The following is a 20,903-nucleotide window of genomic DNA, read 5'->3' as shown; positions in this document are numbered from 1 at the left end:
AACGAACTGAAAGCATTCAGATCTTGCTGACAGTCTCTCCCAAGTACAAGCCACCAGCTGTAGGGAGCATTTCAGTGCTGCAGAATTATGCCAAGCCGATATTCACAAAGAGAAAAGAAAATCTTACAAGTGCCAGTCCAGCTAACTGAATCCTAATTGATGTGCCAACAAAGGCTGAAATAGTTCCTTTCCCGAATTTATACAAGTGCCAAAAGCATCAAAGAAATACCAGCATATGCCACAGCTATGTGTTTCACTCCATCTCCTGTGGGATAAGGCTGCAGAAATCTGAATAACTCAGCAGCACTCTTGCAGAGTTTGGACCTGACTTCCATGCATTTGGGCATCACATTTGAAATAACCCAAAGAACCAGGCAGTTGTCAGTAAATACCATATATCATATCTTCATGCTTTCTCTAGGTGATCAGTGAAGACCTGAACCTATAGACTCACATAATTTTTATTTGCACAACCTTTTCCCCATAGCTTTCTAAATGAGAGTGGGGAAAAAAAACGTATCATGTATGACGACAAATACCATGTATCATTTGGCAAGGCCAGAAAGGAAGTCAAAATGCTCCAAGGCTTCCTGGAGAAAGCTAGGCTGCAGAAACCACCAATTTAACAGTCACCATCTCTGAAGGACTGCCTAAGAGAACATCTCAATCAGTCAAGTAAAATGTAAGGCAACTGATGAGTTGCTTTCTCTTGCATATCAATCAAGAAAAAAAAGATGTGAGTACACTTACCTTTTTTGCTCTCTGTGCTATATTAGGTGTTCTAGTGAGAAGCTTTTCAATCAGGTATTCTCTATTCTGCAAAACCAACATTTGGTAAGTTAAAAATCAATACAAGGCAAGAAGAAATTTCATGTAGATTTTAAGGCAGAGCAAAATTTACTCGTAGGGTTAAACATTTTACCTTGGCTTTCTGGAAAAATTTGCATTTTAAAAGTTCTGCTGCTGTGGGCCTGAAAGATCAATAATAAATTAGAACAGAAAACAAAGACCCCTCTCAGTGAATACAGTACAAGACGTTAGTTAAATGGTACGTCTCTAACACTTTTGAATTAGTACTGTATGAATGGGGAATGAATGACAAATAGCTACTGAATTAATTCACACGTACTCACTTACCACATACGAAAAAATAAGCCTCTCTATGGCAAAAATACAAAAAAATAAAAATCAGTCTCTAAGTTTTCAATTTCCCCCCTTTTTCTTTCAACAGAAATGCATTTTATCCTTAAAACAAATAAAAAAATAATCAGGTATTATGTTCTTCCCCAAGTAGGCTCTATGGATGCAACTGACCTTTGCTCCACAGCAATAAAAGAATAATTGCATTTTCCAAACAGTAGTATCAATATCTGATACCAGCATTCTTTTATACTTTGTTGAAGTCAGCAGGCATTCACAAAAAAACTATACTGACACTATTAACATGATGCATAAACCAAACAGAAAGTCACCAGGAGCATGTTCCTCCCAAATGGACAAATAAAAATCAAAGCAGCAGTTGTAAGGTCAAAACTCAGACATTTCATTTTTACTTGCAGTTCTGCTCAAGTCTTTTTCTTCCCATCATTGTCAAATTTAGATTTTTGATATTTTCAACAGATAACCACAATCTCACAGCTACCAAAGTGATTCAAACAGCAGGATTTGTCTCTCTTAGCTTCAGGGATCTAAAAAGCTACTTATCTAGCCTAAGCCAGACTCCAGTACTGAAGCTGGCTCTGAAGAGAAAGCAAAGTATCTCCTGGGATGAAATAAAATCCTCCAGGCTCTTTTCATCCTTTTCATTAGGAGCCCATACCACCATCCAAGACTAATTTTGATACAGCTAAATTTAGGGAAACCAAAATCTCCAGGAGTCATTATTTCTAAATGCACAGAAGCAACATCTGCTGTAGTTTTCAATTTGAATTAAAGCAAGAGACTGCATATAGAACAAACTAGGTAAGACAGTGGAAAGCTTAAATTTGGAAAATTTTGGTCTCAAGAGGAAAAAAAAAAATCTGAACTAGCTTATTTCTCCAAGGACATATCCAAAGAGCAAGTGAAGTATTAAGTAGTGTTAAGTAGTGTGTATGTACATATCAGCTTACTCCCACGAGAAATAATGAAACTCCTGACATTAACTAAAATCATCCAATTTAGAAACAGATAGTAGTTCCATACAGCATGTATTTCTTTTCTCCTCCAAAGCAGCAAACTCTACAGTAAAAGAGTTATTATTAGAGATACTGTGGAACCAGTACCATGAGGCTTAGCAGTAATTCACACATAAATCTTGGATGAGCAAAAAGGGGAGCATTTAAAAAAAAAAAAAAAAGAAAAATCACCTTCTGTGTCAAAATTTTAAAGTGCTATTTCAAATTAACTCTTAACTTCACAACAAGTTTCAGTGATCCAGTCACATCTCACAACAGGGATATGCACAGTTAAGAGCTTGATTCTTAGTAAAGTTTTATTCAAACTAGTGTTCTCCATTCCTCTACCATTAATTATGCCAGACACTTCTGAACTGGTCTGGACATGCTTTCTGGGCCTGTTTTCCACACAGGCCGTGGCAATGAATTGCAGCTGAGGACTGTAAGCAGCATCCTTGGCACTGGAGAGAAACACCTATACAGATCTCAAAAAGAAAAACATCATGGTCTGAAACAACAGTGCAAAGCCAGTCCCCAAATTTGCCGCAAAGAACAGGCACTTCTTCCACAATAGACACAACATCTATGGAGGTATCTCCATGAAAAATTAAATCCTGGATTGGGAGAAACAAAAAAAAAAAAAAAGCAATGACCCCACAATATAAGGACACTCACTCCGCAGAGTTACTGGCACACAGATCTAACCACCTATCTGGTCTAATTGCTCAATTCAAGGCAATCCCGAGTATGAAGATATTGCACATGTTTAAATATCAGTGTAATAAATTGGATTAATTAGTTTAAACACTAATGTTTCAACACTGATGTGATGACTACAGATCAAATAACTCAGCACTATGTATTCAAGGAGAGTAGGAAAACCCATTTTAATTCTCAACTAGAGAAGGAAAACCCATTTTAATTCTCAACTTCTCATGTCTGCATACCAATTTAATCTTACCAATTAATCTTACCAATTTAATCTATTTAATCTTAATCTTAAACTTGCTGGATACTGGAAACTAAAAGAAGCTTGATTATCTGGCACACATTTCATCCTTATCTGTAAGCAACCAAACTGCAGCGCTAAGCTTAAGACTTGCTACTAAGATCACCAATTGTAAGGGGTTTGGGAGTCTGAAACTATACACAAATGATCCTTCAGTGAAAAAAAAGAATGTGAAAGATTTCAAGAATAAAGAAGTTGCCACACAATCTTCTTCTTAATTATCCTTGTTCTCTAGTATTGCTGCTGTCACCTTTTTGACTTGACTCCCTACAACATCATCCTGGACTTAAGCTAGCGTAACATCAATAAACATAAGTACCCACCATAAAAGACCCACACTCAATCAGTATTGTTCTCTCAGAACAATCTCTTTTCACTGAAATACCAGCTCTGAAACTCTTCAAAAAAGTGATATATCAAATACCCTTAGGAAATAATGTTAATTAGAATATGCTTGCTCCAATTCTTCAGCAAAAGAAACCTACAACAACAGGTCTGAATAAAAATGAATAAAGGATAAATAAATTAATTGTTCTGGGAACTTGAGACCTCAGCAATGGTTTTGAAACAGCTGTTTAATAATTTCATCATCTTGGCTATTCCATTCACAAAACACAGCAAGAACAAATCATAAAGATTCTCTGACATGCAATTGACTACATAAATATGAGGAAAACTCTACATGAGCTTAGAGCCTCTAACTTTACAGTAAAAAAATATATACCTCTTAATAAGTAATTTCTCTGGAAATATCCAAGTTACTAAGCTTATGTCACAAAACAAGAAAAATCAACATAAAGTTATTTATTTATTTTTTATTTATTTTAAAGGCCAAGAAACTGATATGTTTGGTTACCAAGAGTTCTGTCTGATCAATCTAAACAGTCTTGTTAGACTTATGCACAATATCAAGATTTGTATTTTCCCTCAGATGAGAATTAACATGTAGAGCAAGGACTTTTTGTTTGATCAGAGTTTGATTCAACAGTATAATAAATAAAGTAGGTTAACCACCCAGAAGAAGAAAACCTGAACAACAATTAAGAGGCAATTTCTTCTCCCCAGATGAAGATGACTGAAGGCTGCTATTTACAAAATTCAAATCATACACTTAAACATGATGTTTAAACACTGGAAACTTAAGTAGCCTATATATTTAAAAAAAAAAAAATAAAAAATTCCACTGTACATGGCAATAATGACCTACCTTTTGGAAGGATCTTTTTGAAGGCATAATGAAATTAGCTTTCTAAAGGATTTGCCATACTTTTTCATCATCTCCTTGTCCTCTACACCTGTCTCTAAAGTGGGAGGGTCATTTTGGAGTGTCAGCATTAGCACCTACAGTAAACCCAAAGAAGAGGTACTGTAAACAAAATCAAATCCAAGCATTTGGAAATTAAAGAAGAATAAATATTCCATAGAATGCATATATTTAGATATCTTGAGTTGCTATTGAAAATGAAGTAGTAGTAACTATCTAGCAGAACTAATAATACAGCTAACAGCATTAAGAATCCAAAGTGATTGTTACTTTCATAGGAGGGTATTTGTGATAAGGTGCTGCTCCTGTTGCTAACTCAATGGCTGTTATCCCAAAACTCCACATATCAGCCTTGAAGTCATAACCTCGTACCTGGAATAGAACCAGAAAGAAAAAACAAGGTAGTGATATCTCAAGTTCCAGAAATTAAAGACCGAAAGTTTTGGGTTTTTTGGGTTTTGGGGTTTTTTAGCATTAGGAATACCTGCTCCATTACTTCAGGTGCCATCCAACATGGAGTACCAACAAATGTTTTCCTTACTTTGTTACGAGTAACGTCACCTCCTGTTGCTAAAAATGCACTAACACCAAAATCTGGGAAGGGGGGGGAAAAGTCAAAATCTGTTAAACTACAAACAAGAAAGCAAAAATTTTACACTTTAGAAATTAAGTCAGTTCATAAAGGTCTACTGATAGTAACTCTCCATTGCAGAGCTTACCTTTGTTTCATGACACACTATTGTTGAAATGATACGGAATAGATGGTATAGTTTTGTGTGGAAGATCTGCACTAGGACACCATCAAGTTTAACCTCCTAGTATGTGTCTTCCTGAATAAGGTTACAAAGGACTCCAGTATATCTGTCACCTAAGGTTTTCAAATGTGCACTTTGAGCCAAGATGTGAATGGTCTGCATCTGCTTTTCTTCAAAAATAAGGAGCTACTTCAGTATAGCTACTAAATTTGAAAGCATTTTGAACAAGAGGGAATACTAGATATAAATTTAATACTTATGGAGATTTTACATATCAAAAATAACCAGCAAAGTGATCAACAACATATATTTAATATTAGATGATGACATAGTTTTTTCCAAATTCCAAAATATAAAAAAAGGAAAAAAAGAAAAAATAAGTGTTCTATTAACCTGATACTATGTCAGTAACAGCTGTATGAGAGAGACAGGAGAAAATGGAAGAAAGAAGAGCATATTACCAATGTATGGAGAAATATTGTCACTTTGACTAGAGCTATATCAAGAGTATTTCAGTTACACTGAAATCAAGTAGTTTACTATAGATCTAATTCAATTTTTATTTTACTATTTTTGTTGGGAATTTAAAAAAAAAAAAAAAAACACCATAAAAAGGGGGGGAAAAAACCCCAAACCAAAACAAACGGTAACTACAGAAAATGTAGTTTTATTGCTTTCCACTGAGCAACTGTTAAGCATCACAGACTCAAATTCTGGACCTCTTCTACATCACTAAAACACAAAGAAATACAGTAGCCAAGTAAGAAGCAAGCTTCCAGCAACATTCTTTAATTTTCCCTGCAGCTTGCCTGATGAATAAAACCCGTATTTTTTCTCCCCAAAATCTGTAAGTTACAGAATAGACAGGTTTTGCACATATTTCTGAAAAGCATGAACAGCCTCAGAAACACCTGCTTCGAAGTTTTTAATGCCCTAAAAAACAACACTGGTATTAGTGACAGTTTTCTGAATAGGAACTATTCTACGTAAGGAAAAGCTGAATAGGCAGAAATCAAAAATAAATAAAGTAGATCTTTTACAGGTCCTTTCAGGAACTGAGACACACAGCTAAAATCCTGACTTAACCTTTGCTCCCCTACTGCTGTTTTTCCCTGTTGAGATAACACTGATTTTGAAAAGGACAACAAACCACAAATATAAATGCGTGAGGGAGGACATAAAAAAAAAAAAAAAAAAAAAAAGTCAAAAGCTAAGTAAATTCTCTTTTTGCATAAGCTTCAAAATGAAGTATTGTAACACCTGAGAAAGATGAGTATTTATTTAAGTCAAGTGAACATTTCACAGTAATACTAGTCAAACACTGTTGTAGGTTTATAGACAGAAAGAACACTTTGATAGCTACTCAATAAAAACAAGACTTTAATTTCCCTTCCCAGACATAGCTTTCACAAATACTGGTTATTTAAGAAAAGACATGACCTACAGTGGCAAGCTTCCTATCACAAAGGAGACAAAGTATTATTACTGAGAACAAGTTACATAAAGAAAGGAAAGGGAAATTTATTACAAGGAAAGAGCTGAACAATTCAACAGTGTTAGGCACTAAAAATCATAGCTAATACCAAAGGAAAAACAAATTTAATGAAGAGCCCTGATTTAACTGTATTAGTAAAGCATTCTGAAATTAAATAGAGCTGCCCAAATAAGCATAGCTTACAAATTATTTATTCCCTAACATCTTCTTCACCTCAGCCAGGGCTGGGCACTTGGCCAAGCCTCAGCCAAGCCAACAATCCAGAGTTAGTGTTAGGCATAGGGTTGAGAGAGAGACAAAGCCTATAGCCTCCAAGGGAGCTGGGCTGCAAAGAGACCACTAAGGGAAGATACAGGCTGCAAAAACATTTTGAACCCAACAGCTTTTTCACCTCAGCCAGGGCTGGGGCTCTTGGCCAAACCTCAGCCAAAACCAATCTCTAGGGATCAGACTTCGGAGAAAGACAAAGCCACTGCCTCCATGGCAGGGAAGCTGCAAAGCAGTAGCTGCAGGAAGGCACAGGCTGCAGAAATATTTCATCCTAACTTTCTCGCCTTGACAATAGCAGTAGACTTTAGCCTAAGGCTCAGCCAAGGCCATGTGTAGGGTTATGGTTAAGATTGAGAAATAAAGCACCAGGTTCCTGTGAGAATGCAGCCGGCCAAGGAAAGTTTGGGCTGCCAAACAGTTGCCCCTGATGAATCTTTCTCCTCCATCTGGCTTAAGTATCTGAGACATAGGCTCTGCTTATTTTTCAACAGATCTTTTCCAAACATTTCTGTGGGTATGGATTACCACAGGAATTAATACCCTGAGAACCACTGATGCAATGGGTAAGTTCACACAGCCACTTATGCACAAAACCAAAGAGAAGGATCTTCTGCCAAGATTCCTAAAAACACTCATTCTTTTTCTGACAACTTTTATTGAAACTGACATTTCTTGTATGGACTAAACGCATCATACAGTCCATACATTCTACACGTTCCACCAGTCGCTGTGTATGACTGCTCTTTGCTATATGCTCCTTACCTCATCTTACATATCTGTTCCTTTACTGGTTTGATATCTTGACCTTAGAAGGCAGAAACCCTGACGAAATACCAATCACTTTGTTTGCCCAACACCAGATGCTACAAACCCAATAGTTTAAAGTAGAATGTTGGAGCTGAGAAGCTGCAGTGACTATCTAACACTATATTTGTGAAAAAGTCAAAAGTTTCCTGCTCTGTACAGAGGAATTTTGTACTTCAGAAAAACAACCTCCCCAGTTTAAACAAAGATGTGTATTTTCCTCTTTCCCACCAAAGACTGAGCAGATCCTCTGCGCAGAGCCTCCAAGGTCCATAATGGGAGGTCTCTGCAGAGCTATCCCAATTCTTTGAAGAATCTATGCTCTTCTATATCTACACAAAGTCTTTTGCCAGAGAAACACTGGGTTAAGCTTCATTTGTGAGATACAGCCCCTTAGAAGCCAGAAATGCTAATGGGCAACTCTGTCCTCAAATATTACACTACATACATATTAGCAGTATACATCTTTTCATTATAGAAGCTTGGGGTACAGGAGAAAAAGCAGTCAAAAGAATGTAAGTTCTTCTAGTGCATAAAAAGCAGCAAAATTATGAGGTATCTGTTCCCCAAAGATGAAAGGAGATTTTACCGTGTCATAGCAAAAAATGCCAAGAGGATGAATTTTAGCCTCTTTGACATTCAAAATTGGCTGTCAGTTAATCTGCAATGTTCAGATTAACTGAACGAGAACAGCCCAGCCCAACAAAGAAACGAGTTTGACACTGCTGCACTTTTCACCTGAACATCAGAAACAACCTGGTATTGAAATCACACATCACAGAAAGACACATCCCACACATCTATCCAGCCACTGAACTTCCTCAGTGCCACATGCACTGGAATGCCCCAGCAGCACAATTAAAGCCTTACTCATTTAGATGCCTACAGAAAAAAGGAAAAGGTCAAGAATACAAGCCCTGGAGTTGAACTGGAAAGGTATAAGTGAAGCTGTTGTTTGAATGTTATCAGATTACTGGAAAAGTAGATTTGATTATGTGTGAAAGTAATAATCTAAAGTCAACAGCTTTATTTCAGACGACTCATGAGATTTTATCTTTCAACTTTTCAGTTATTTTTAATGAAGTTGGTTGTTTGGACATCTACTCCTTTACAATATGAGAAGATCTAATTAATACTTGAACAATAAAGACCTAGAATCTCAGCAGTTGCCCAGAGTGCTATGCAAAGTGAAGACAACTGTGGGGTAAAATCAAGTGAATAAATAAATATTAAGTATCTTACTAAAATTCAAGTCTGTAAAATTGATCACCTACTTAAAAAGTCTTGAACCCGAAACAGAAGACTTAGAACTGCTCTGTCCTGGGTTCAGCTATAGCAGTCATTTTTCTCCTTCTTAGTAGCTGGTGCAGTGCTGTTTTTTTAACTTTCAGCCTGGGAACAACGCTGATAACACTGAGTTACCGGCTGGGCTCAAACCACGACATGCTCCAATTAGTAAATGGTTCACCTGCCAGCCAATCTTTGCCCATCCAGTTCCATAGATTTGAGACACTGGCATATTAAAGCCTTTAAAATATATGTTTACACAGTACTTTGAAAGCCTTGTTCATACAAGGAAAGAACTTTTGGCTATAGCCATTTTTATTACTGAGGGCTACTAAACAAAGCTCTCATTGCTCAGTCATGAACTATGAACTGTGAAAGGCCTGAGAGTATGCTGGGAGACAGGCCAGGTATCACCATCTGCTCACTCTATTTTCCAGATATCCAATACTAACTGACTTGATGGGATGTGGGCTCTTGCTCAGTACTTAAGCTCTTATGAAGACCAAATAATTTGATTCTTACAGACTACCACTCAAGAAGCACATGGATACATTCGGAAGATATTTAAGATGCTAAATTGTATCAAACCAATACCATTACAAGACAAATGGTAGAAATGCCAAAAATAATTTCCAGTGAAATACGTCTAATGCATCTCAGTGACAGGTTATAGCCAAGGTCCTCATGAATGGTGGTACAAACAGATTTTTGAATTCCCAAGAACTATTAAAATTACTTGCAGAAATAAATAAAACGAACTTGAACAGAAATATGAGTTGCTACCATCTGCATGCTGTTTAAGGTACACAGGTGATTCAAAAGGAAACATTAAGAAGACATTAAAATTTTCCCAATAGATTTGATGGAACAGAGAAAAATATTGAATAATTTCTAAATCATGTATCATTGATCAAGAATCCTGAAACCTGAAACTGGATAACTGCAGCTACAGCACTTCAGAATGAACAGTTAAAAGCTAACAGAAAAACTTTTGCCCCTAATCCAGCTGCAATTACCTTTTCCTTTTATTTAGCTATTATTCTGCCACCACCATTACCTGCTATTTGTACAGAGCCATCTTCACCCAGAAGAATGTTGCCAGCCTTCAAATCTCTAGAATGTACAAACAGAGGTTGGTATGAAAGTACATATGTGCACATTTCCATAAATAAATAAATAAATATTGCATACTAGTTTCACAAGATAGCATTTTAAAATTTAAAAGACAGAAACAGAGACTGAAGTATAAAACTTTAACTGATTTACAGTAAAACAGAGTGCAGAACTCAAACTCTCACAAAGTCTCTCTCTGTATAAATGACCCAAATTCAGCTTTGGCATAAAACAAGAAGAATTCAGGGACAGATTTTGAGAACAGAAATATTTAGGTCCAAAGTCTATTTTACCACCTTCTACAAATATAATCTCAGAAACTGAGTGCTTTCAGAGCTTTAAAGAAAGAACTAATGCTTTCTCACACCCAACTGCACCACTAATGAAAAGTTGGAAAAGTTCTCCTCTTTGACCTCTTCACAGAAGGCACTCATTTTCAAGGAAGGTAAATATACTGTAGATTTCTGCCCAATAAAACTACGAAAAGCTCAGGAACAGCAATCACATTTTGTCATAGGTTACTGGACACTGAATCTGTCAGGAATTCAGTGTGTGCTTAACACTCAACTATATCCATTTAAGACATCATTGACACATAGTGTTAAGAAGAAAACTTTCTGGGTGGTTTTTTTGTTGGTTTTCCTTTTTGTTGTTGTTGGGTTTTGTTTTAGGGTTATTTTTACAGAAATGTGCATCCCATTCTTAACGCACAGGACAAACCTTTCATGCAGAACGCACCATAAACATCAAGAATTTGAGCAAATCAATCTTTCCAATGTTCACTGAAAATTATTAACACATTCCTACTGAAAGGTAACATAACCTGTCTCCTTACACATAAACAAGAATGCATTGAAATAACAGAACAAAATCCCTGAACAATTTTGGAAACATCTCCAACTGGCAAATACCATTGGATACAGTGTTCCCTGAACTACCACAGCTTTCACCGACAACATACATGGGAAAAGAAAAGCACACTGTATTGTCTTGAACAGGACTTCTATGGTACTGCAGAGTTTACAAATTACAAGTTATAAAAAAGGAGAAATCTCAGGTGTAACAAACAGATGTCTCTCTTTTTTAAGGTCCTTTAAGAACAGACAAGGGGAATTCTGAAATCCAACCTCAAAGGGTCCTGTTATCCTTAAAAGCTAATAAATGTTCCTTTTGCAACAATAACAGCGTAACAGAAGACTACGAATTAAGGTTTGAGGCAGATCTTTGGCATTCCAGACCAGAAGTCAAGATAATTGTTCTTTATTTTTCCATTTATCTCAATTTTCTTTCTGCAAAGGGAGGAAATAGTTCTTGATTTACATCAGAGGCAGTTCATTTATAAGATGAGACATAAGAAGTACACATAAAGAACAATTACCCTGCTACATCTGCACTACCTCCATTCTCTGAGTTCTGTCTGCAGCAAATCTGGTTTTTATTTAAAAGATTCCCTTACAAAAGGCTAGTGCTTGGAACAGACAAAAAGGCTGTTGTAGAAACCTTCCTTAAAAGGCAAATTCATCCCAGTAAAATTAATTCAGGAGGTCAGAGTACAGCCCTTCCAACATCTAAACACTGGAAGCAACCTGTGGTTTGCTACAGCAGATATGTATAAAACCACCCCAGGGGATCTGCACAATTTACACTGAGGAAGTCAGTGGAGATAGAATATATAGAAGAGAACAATCACTAGATGCATATACACCAAGATGCAGATCCATAGTATCAATACCAGCTTCACATGTGGTCATGGAGAGGTCTGTAGAGCTGTAACAGACATTACTGATTACCAGGAAAAAATAAATTTCACATTATACAGCAGTGCCCGAGTGCCCAAGGTTACAGGTTTACTGTGCAACACAATAACCAAGTCACAGACCGTATCACATAAACTAGATTCAGATTAGATTATCTGGAGTACCAGCAGGCACAAGAGCATAGACCACAGTCCTGGCATAGTTAGTATAGCATAGACCTATCCTAACTGTAAGAGAGACAAAGTAAACACCAGGCAAGTACTAAGTATTAGTGACAAACTGCAGTCAAGATTACAGCATCTGCCTGAGCTTTATCATTTGGTAATTACTGATGGCATTTACAGTACGTGAAAGGGACTATACAATTTGTTTAGCCAAGCAACTGCAGCTGACCAGTATCAACAAACAATACACACGACTTTGAAAATGCTTTTCATTGTGTATATGATCCTACCTGTGAATTTGCCCATTCCTGTGTAGATAGTCTAAGCCCTCCAAAACTTCCTTCAGAATTGTTGCTATTATAGGTTCTTCAAGGACACCATTCTTGTGCTCACCTCGGTTCACAATATACTTTATTATATCAAGCATTGAACCTACATTGAAGATCCAGAAAAAAGCATATATACAAAATTACCAATCAATTTCTTGAGAAAGTTATATTTCTTCATTCTTTTAATGCTACTGCAATTTAAATCTTTGCATGTAAGCTGTCAGAATAAAGCACACCACTATCTTCAAACAAGAAAGCACTGGTTTTGTCAAGAATACTGTAACACTCAATGATCCATTAGAAAGATCTAACAGCTTGCTAAGCTAGCATTTATTAAAAATTCTGGAGTATCCCACATTTAAACACACACAGCAAGGGTTTTGGTTTATTATCCTGCTTTGATTATGGTTCATGTGTCCACAATGAAGACATGCAAGACTGGAAGGAGGTATTCTCTCCAAACAAATGATGACAACATTCCTAGTGACACACAGTTTGACACTGAACTTCAGTTATCACAAATCTCAAGGTATCTAATAGCAACATTCTCTTTCTATCCAAGCATTTTTCAACAGCTCACAGTAAGTTCCTCCCATGAATCACCATTTTCTATCAAGGTCTATGCTTGCTTTTGATTGAACTGAACAATTCAATCAAATGTGATGTAAGAACTGCATCTTTTTATGAGCACATCCCATCCTTGCTTTCTAACATGATGGTGCAGTAGTCTGCTGCCATCAAGACTAATCTTGAAGAACATCATGTAAGAATCAAGACCACCACATCTTATGTCGGAATCTCACTTTTCTAAGCTGCAAGCACATTCAGTTCAGCCCCTTTTTCCTCTTCAAGAGACAAGTAAGATTTTTATATACCATTAATCATCAACATAAAAACTGTAATGAGTGTTTGGTTAGTTTGAGCAATAAATAGGATGCAACATGTATGCCTGTCCTAGAAAGAATCTTACTTGAATAAAGAATGAGAAACACTCATGAAATCAGAAATATATGCATTTTTACAAAAATGGAGTGGATTCTAGAGAAACACAAAAAAAGAGAAACACAAAAAAAGGCCACACTGACAGAAATTACTTAATTCTCATCCATTTTCCCTACAAAGCCTTAATAGAGAGGTTTATCATATTGATACAAAACACAGCAGTTAGATCAACAGAATTTATCTTAGTAATTCTTAGTCTTCACTATCAATACACATATACAAACTTTCAAAATTTTCATATTCCTGCTACATCTTGAGCTTCATTCCATGGAGTCTCTCTTCCCCCTCTTACATTAGGATCAATTAACTCAAAGAAGGTACATTAGAAAAAAACAACATCCAATTTCCTTGCAGCTAAACAAGTAAAACCAGTTACTTACCCCCACTTAACAGCTTCATAACCAGCCAAAGTTCATCCTTCACCACAAAAGATGTGTAATAGGTCACCACATTGGGGTGATTGCATTGACTCATTGCTTGAATTTCTTTCTGTAAGAAATACAAAGCCCAGCATAACACAGCCAGCTATCAGTTCTGCTTGTATAGAGAGAAAGTTTAATCTCCAAAGTGAAGTACTACAACAGAACTGAAGTATGCATAAAATATGCATCATGGCACCAAAACATTTCAATTTACCTATAGATCTGCATGCAAGACAAAACATTATTGCAAAGAATACACAGGAGGTTTGGCCAGGAGATACAGGCATAACTACACCAATTTTCTTCTGAGCATAGCAAAGAAACTACTGTTAAAAGTCCCAAATTCAGAGTAAGCAATGAAGAATGAGCAGTCTCCAAGAGCTGAAGGTGTAGATACAGGCTGGATAACAAAACGCAAGGGAAGAACAAAATGTACTGCCTTTCCTGTTCAAAAGGGTTATGAAAGAGTAGAATGGGAGCAGGTGGAAAAGGAGGAAGGAAGCTGTTGGACAAAGAACACAGCACCACTGGCTCAGCTACTGTGGGATGGACACAGGGACACCAGAGCCACGCAATCAAACAGAAGTGCAAGAGGAAAATCAATGTTACAGACCAAATATCAGAGGAAACAATTGACTAAAGAGCAGAGTCACCAACAGATGCACAACGTGGCACTACCAAGTAACACCATCTGTGACACGCCACAGCTGTACACATTAAGAATGACTGCCTTGTATCTGTTATTTCAAGCAGAGTCCTTTTTCTATGCACTCTTTCACATAATTGTTCTGTAACACCTTTCCAGCAGCTCTCATTATCCTGCCTATCCTTTACGTAGGAGTGTTCAGGCCTTGTCTGTACCAGAGGGTTTGAATTCACAGCAGCTCAAGCTCCCACAACCCTACTTCTCTCTCTCCACCTCTGGCCACAAAGCCCTGATCCATCCCATGGTGCTAAAGGACATGATCCTGGAAGGTGACCCAACCAGGGAGCCAACCCAGCTAAAAACTAACCTTTTCTACCTCCTCTCCCTCCCTGAAAAGCAACCATTTTCAGGTGGACCCAGGTTACATGCTGACTCAGCAGCACTGGCACAAGGCAGGCACTACAGTAGTCCCTCTTAGACTTACTAAAGCTGCCACAGATGCAATTTTCAACTTCCAACCTCAATTCAGCAAGCATTTCAAAGATGATTTTTTTGTTGTTATTTATAACACACTAGAGATCACAACCACTTTCTAATAAAAACAACTATGTGTGTTAAAGACTGTGATTTAATCTTGTGATGCCTGTTGGTTACTATTGAGTCAGATTGTAATTTGACACACATTTCAGCTAGTCCTGTTACCAAAAGTCCTCCTCCCTATACAACTTCTGAGCCCTGAACCAGAGAAGGATGAATGCCTGGATAGTCATACAGTGAACCTGAATAACTGAGCAACTTGCAAAATAGGAAGTTCCCCTCCCAGGAGACAGTAGGTGGAAAACAGAAGATAGATAACATGGGGCATATTTCCCTTTCCCAGAAGACATGTCAGTTTAAACACAAGTCAAATTACTGCCTCAGGTTCTTAATTCAGCTATCCATACTAAATCTTTACTGTAATTCTCCCACTCTTGTTACTATTTCATTTCTTAAATTGTTTTATTGTTTTCCTATGCTGGTAATACAGCAATGGCTCAAAAAGTGTACCTGCCCACTACTGGGCAAAAATACACCTCATTTATTATCTTCCCACATTAATAGTGCAGAAATGTAACTAATTTACTGTGGTAAGCTTCACTATCTTAAACTGAAAAGTGCTTTGAATATTTCGTGTGCCTGAAACAACTCATTGGCAAAAACTGATCTATCACAGTAACCACGGCGAAAGGCACCTTGCGTCTCAGCTTTGGTGACTGTTTCTGAAGAGAGTCTTTGTAAAACAAAAATAAACAAACACAAAGCACTCCATGAGAGATAAGGGATTAAACTTTAGTCAAGAAAGTATTAATTTCAGACTTGCGGTTCTGGAGAGCCCTTATCGCACACAGAATGGTAAGCCTCCAGAAACTTCAGTTATTTGGCTGAGGCCCACCATATGCACAGGTGAGAGAGAAAAGCATTCGTTTAAAATACGCTGCCAGAGAAAAAGCTTTCAGCAGGTCATCCAGGAGAATGCCTCAGAGCCTTCCTTAACATTCACATCACTTTAGACATTGGATGGCACCAAAGCCATAAGAGCACTGATAATTTTAAACATTTAGCCCTCATCCCTCTGCTTCTCCTTCCCTTGTGCTAGCAAAAGCATCTGTGCACCGCATCAGGAAATATGACCAGGTTAAAACCTAACTTGTTTTTCGCCAGGTTATTCCTGAACCAATTTCACTAAGCAGCTGCAAAAAAAAATGAGTGTTGGCCTAAGGGCAGGTGGGTGACAGAGTTAATAAACAACTGTGAGACGGCTCCTTTCGGTGCTCACGGGACTGGGTGCAGCTCACAGTGACCAGAGAGGTGCCGCTCCTCTATGGGTGCTTCCCCAGGGCCTCCTCCATGGACCCACAGGGTACAGCTGTTTGAGGGATTTGGTTTAACATCCAAGGGGCTTTTACAGAGAGCCTGCCTCAAACCAGGCAGATGAGAAATGCAAACAATTTAGAAAATGTATTCAATCAAATAAGCCATTCTATAAGAATATTCTTTGGTTTGTAGTGTTACAGTTTTTTGGTTGTTTTTAAAAAAACAGGAGGTAATGGGATGGGAGAAGATGTCCTGTCAGGACAATACTAAGGACAGGAACTCATTCCTTGGCTCATGAGGTTAAGTTACATTTAGCTTAGAATAGTGAGAACACAGGACATTGCAGGAAACAGAGTAGTGAATTTCAGGAGTTTGTCAGTTTATGTAACCTTAGTATTATTTAAACTCCCTCCTACACTGCCTTTCTATTTTAATTGACACTGGCCCAAATCCTAAGTCTGCTTATGTGGGCACCAGGCTCGCTGCATTTTCTGCTTCTCTGAAGGCCACACAGCTCAGAACTTGTGAAGGGTGCCTTTGCACACCATCCATAAGCACTCAGCAGCAGGGGTTTACAAAACAGCATGATCAGAGGGCAGACAGTTTTAGAACATCCCTGTGCCAATAGAAAGTGTTTGGTCAGAAAAATTAGTGATAGAAAACCAAGCAGAAAACAGTGTTAAAAAACCCAAAATGTAAGAGCATTCCAAGTATATCAACCAAAATAAAAATGTTAGCACAGTTGTAATGAGTTTTGAAGGTCAACGATGCTCTTTTCCAGAATAACATCTACTTTTAATTTTAAATTAATTTTAAAATCTATTAGAACTGAATCAGAGTAGGTACACTTCCCGTCACAGAAAAAAAAAAAAAAAAGAATTATGTATGTGTAGGCATACACACGTGTATATAAAAATAACTCATACATGGCCTTTTTTTTTATTTAAACCCTCCTAAGCAGGAACTCAGAAAGCCAGAATTTATACTCAGATAAAAACAAATCAACAAATAAAAGAAACACAAAATCTGAACACAGAAAAACAGAAACTGACTTACATTGAAAAAAAAAAAAATGGTATGGACAGTTGTCTTCGTACCAAAAGAAAGTAATATGGGACCAAAAATTCAAGACCTATTGACTCATTTGGCAGACAGTAGAGACATGTCAGCAGTAAAGATTCTCAAGCATTTGCTAAGGTAACTTTGTACAAGCTGGTAACTAACTGCAGTAATTTCTCTAGACCACCTGGGTATCTCTGCAGATATTCAGCAGTTTTGTCTGGTTTTATTTGTTGTAATTTTTTACTTGTTAATTCTCATTATTAGTTCAAATTCTAAAAAGATCAAATTTTGACCATTTTATATTACACTGATTAGTATTTCTGATTGTATAGAAATGTTCTTTATGGTCTGTAAATGTTAATACATCATGCACAGCATCTCACCATCTCTTTCTAAGCACAGTTCAGAATTTATCTTTTGAGCTTGTAGTTGACAAACTCAAAAGATAAATTTTGTGAGTTGAGCCTCGCTACCTCAGAGGTAGCTTCCACTACCACAATCCTCTTAAACAACACAACAGTATCTCATACAAGCTGTTACATAAACTGAAGGCAAATGCCACCAATCCAAGGGGAAAGGCATTTTGGGTCCTCCACTGTAAAAAAGCCATTTTATCTGAAGAAACTGGATGGACCATACCCTCTGTATCAAATTCAAGATATCTTTTGCACTGGCAATTCCCTGCTGAGGAGATCATTTCCTTCAGAGGCAGGAATTTCTGCATTAGAAAAAGCCCACAGTCTCTAGGCAGTAGTAAAACCTGTGGAACAGAAGAGAGTGTTCTCACTTTTAGAATGGTTTTGTCCTTCAACTCTTTTTATGCTGCCTATATATAAATAAGCATTAATCTTATAAGCACCTGAGTAGAAGTATTAGAAAGCAACAGGTTTTGTTTTTCAATAGTTCTTTGTGACTTTGGATTGCCATAACCAGTGCAGAGGAAAAACTCTTGCAGTCCCTTTTACAAAGAGCTCCTTATAGGTCCCTTCCTCCTCTGATCAGTGACCCAAACAAACAGCATTCCTCAAATGGCTTGTTATTGCTCATCAGAATAATACATGTTATTAGCTTTAACAAGAGTTTCCTTGTGTAGATGGCAGTGTAGCCATTCCTACTTCTCCCCTCAAAAGTTATCATTACAAAATGATCCAACAACTAGGTTTTGACATGTTTTGATGCTTTAGACATTTTAAAGAGACCTACTGAATTTTACCCTTGTATTTTTAATTAGTGTTTAATCAAAGGAAAATGTATCTTTCCTCGGTATTAAAAGACAGATAACCAGAGAGTAATCTCTTGAAATCTAGTCTCCAGAAGGCAACGTGAAAGGTTTTTCCCACAGTTCTCAACAATTAGTTAACCTAAGATTCAACTTTGCATTTCTTGTTTTTGTGGCATTAGAAAATATATGTTAGCAAAATATATTTTTAGGGGAAGGGCATAATTCTTTCAGATTATTTTCAAACCCTTTTCCCACTATTAGCCTGCATAAAATTCTACCCTCATTCTTGAACCAAGCAAAAAAACCCAAGATCAAAACAAAAGATAGTCTCCATGTAATATGTTCCCCTCTGATTTACTTACGAGTAATTCATCCATACTGGTCTGGCATTTTTCTAAGTTGATCCTCTTTATTGCTACACGTTCTTGCCTGGGTTTGCATAGTGCTGCCTGGACAACTGCGGTAGCACCACTACCTGAAAAAGGGCAGAAAAGGAACACAGTCTTAATACAACAGGAGTTTAAACCAGTGACCAACGTTAAGAACCCCACACTGACAAAGAACTTAAAATCTGCTGCTCATCCTTTTTCAGTGCTTTCCCCACATGCACACCTTTCCACTTGGCAAGGCAACATGCACACTTCTCAAATGGAGAAGAAAAACCAGCAAGTTTCTGTTCCATACTCCAAAAACACATTCCCAAGCTGACAACTTAAAATGATGTGCTTATTTATTATATCACACCCACCACCCCAATGCATTTCATAGTTTGGAAACATTACACTTTTGGTTTTGGACACATCTGTTTTAATCAGGAACATGACTTGTAAAGTTAAAATACATTATGCATTCAGGTCAGTCCCTGTTTTAACCAGGTTTTTGTTCCCTCTATGTAATGAACAGAAAAATATCAGTAAAACCATATATGCCAATTCTTCTACATTTTCACCTGTGTTCCTGCTTATTCATCGTGATTAGGGGTAACATCCTACAAAAAGCATGCTGATTCTTGTAAGGAGTGCAGAAGGCACAAGTATCACACCAACAGTAAGAAGATGCACTGTGCTGAGTGACCCCAGCAGAGAAAGTCAGTCATGCTTACTTGACATGCAAATCATATATGGTCAGACAACTACACTGATAACAAAACTTGGAATAGAACAAATTAGAATAATAGCATTAGAATAATATTCTTTAGTATGCTTTATTTGCAAACAGCAGCACTAACAGCTCAGGCTGCTTTTTTTATCAAGCACCCACCGGCTTTGCCCCAGTCAGTAATGGCTCAACAAATTAATGAAATTATTGCAAGCAATATTCAGAGAGATCTACCCGGGTTACACATCTTGTTGCCACATCAAATACTGCAGTGTGTGCTTCCTCAAAGTAATTACCTCATGTTCATTCATGCAGAAATCTAAAATCCTCCAAAAAGTAGCTTCTACCTGTATGTAGTTCTAAATATTTTAATACAAATTATGGATTTCTTGTAAGTCACGAATTGAGTAACGTGTTATATTGGCCTGCTCATGCACTATGTTCTATTTATGCTCAGTAATCGGCATGTCCTACACGAATACAAATCATGAACAAAAAGCCTTTTGTTGTCAAGCTCTACAAATGTGGATTCAGTTACCAACTGACTTAAGAACAATTGAGAGCTTTTCCCTCTGCACATCTGAAAACAGCACCGACAATACCTCATGACTGGAAGTTGTTGTCAATGTTTTAATTGCTATTTGCTTAGCTACTCTCATGTATTGTTTGTTCACTTAACATTTTCACTCAAATCACAATGCTTTTTAACTAAGTGTATGAATTTCATTACAAAAGTCTGAGCTCATCTTTAAAAACGTCTCAACAGGACTAACTAGTCGTGTTTTTGCAGGATGCGGTCACAGACAAATATTGACACGTCCTGTTCTGTCTGCTTGCAGAACAAAGCCTTTAAAAAATCCAATAATATAAGTAATAAAAGAATTAAGAGATATTTCAAAAATTAAATAAGACATCCCAAGGAAGGAACCACCAAGTCAGCACTATTCGGCTCAAGACAGACCCATCTACATCACTTTAATGAAGTTCTCATTCAGTAGACATTGAGACACAAAACCCAGATACAAAGGCCACATAAAGGACAAACAGAAAAAGCACACAGAAAAATTATTCAGCGAACACTAGGATGAAATCATGCCCACTTCCTCAAGTTAAATGACAGCAAGCAGCACTTGAAAACATTTTGGAAAAATCAGATTACAAAACAAAAAAGGCCTGTCACATACCTGACCCCAT

The 20,903-nt window shown here is 37.2% G+C and overlaps 1 protein-coding gene across 7 annotated transcripts in view; it reads right to left on the bottom strand.

Moving 5' to 3' along the window:
• Positions 1-20,903, bottom strand: part of STK39 (serine/threonine kinase 39) — a 134,971-nt gene that overhangs the window by 64,363 nt on the left and 49,705 nt on the right. For all 7 annotated transcript variants that reach the window (XR_003991479.1, XM_030486608.1, XM_030486605.2 and 4 more), the window contains exons 2-10: positions 18,974-19,086; positions 13,786-13,894; positions 12,365-12,506; positions 10,098-10,153; positions 4,914-5,023; positions 4,700-4,801; positions 4,373-4,506; positions 923-971; positions 751-816 (exon numbers count right to left, since the gene is read on the bottom strand). Coding sequence is in view for 6 of the 7 variants with exons in the window: in XM_030486605.2 (XP_030342465.1) it covers positions 751-816; positions 923-971; positions 4,373-4,506; positions 4,700-4,801; positions 4,914-5,023; positions 10,098-10,153; positions 12,365-12,506; positions 13,786-13,894; positions 18,974-19,086 (881 nt within the window). In the remaining variant the exon portion in view is untranslated. The remainder of the gene's footprint in view (positions 1-750; positions 817-922; positions 972-4,372; positions 4,507-4,699; positions 4,802-4,913; positions 5,024-10,097; positions 10,154-12,364; positions 12,507-13,785; positions 13,895-18,973; positions 19,087-20,903) is intronic.

Source organism: Strigops habroptila, chromosome 5 (genome assembly GCF_004027225.2).
Source record: "Strigops habroptila isolate Jane chromosome 5, bStrHab1.2.pri, whole genome shotgun sequence".
NCBI lineage: Eukaryota > Metazoa > Chordata > Aves > Psittaciformes > Psittacidae > Strigops > Strigops habroptila.
Note: the sequence above shows the minus strand (reverse complement) of the source record. Positions and strands in the feature narration are given on the sequence as shown.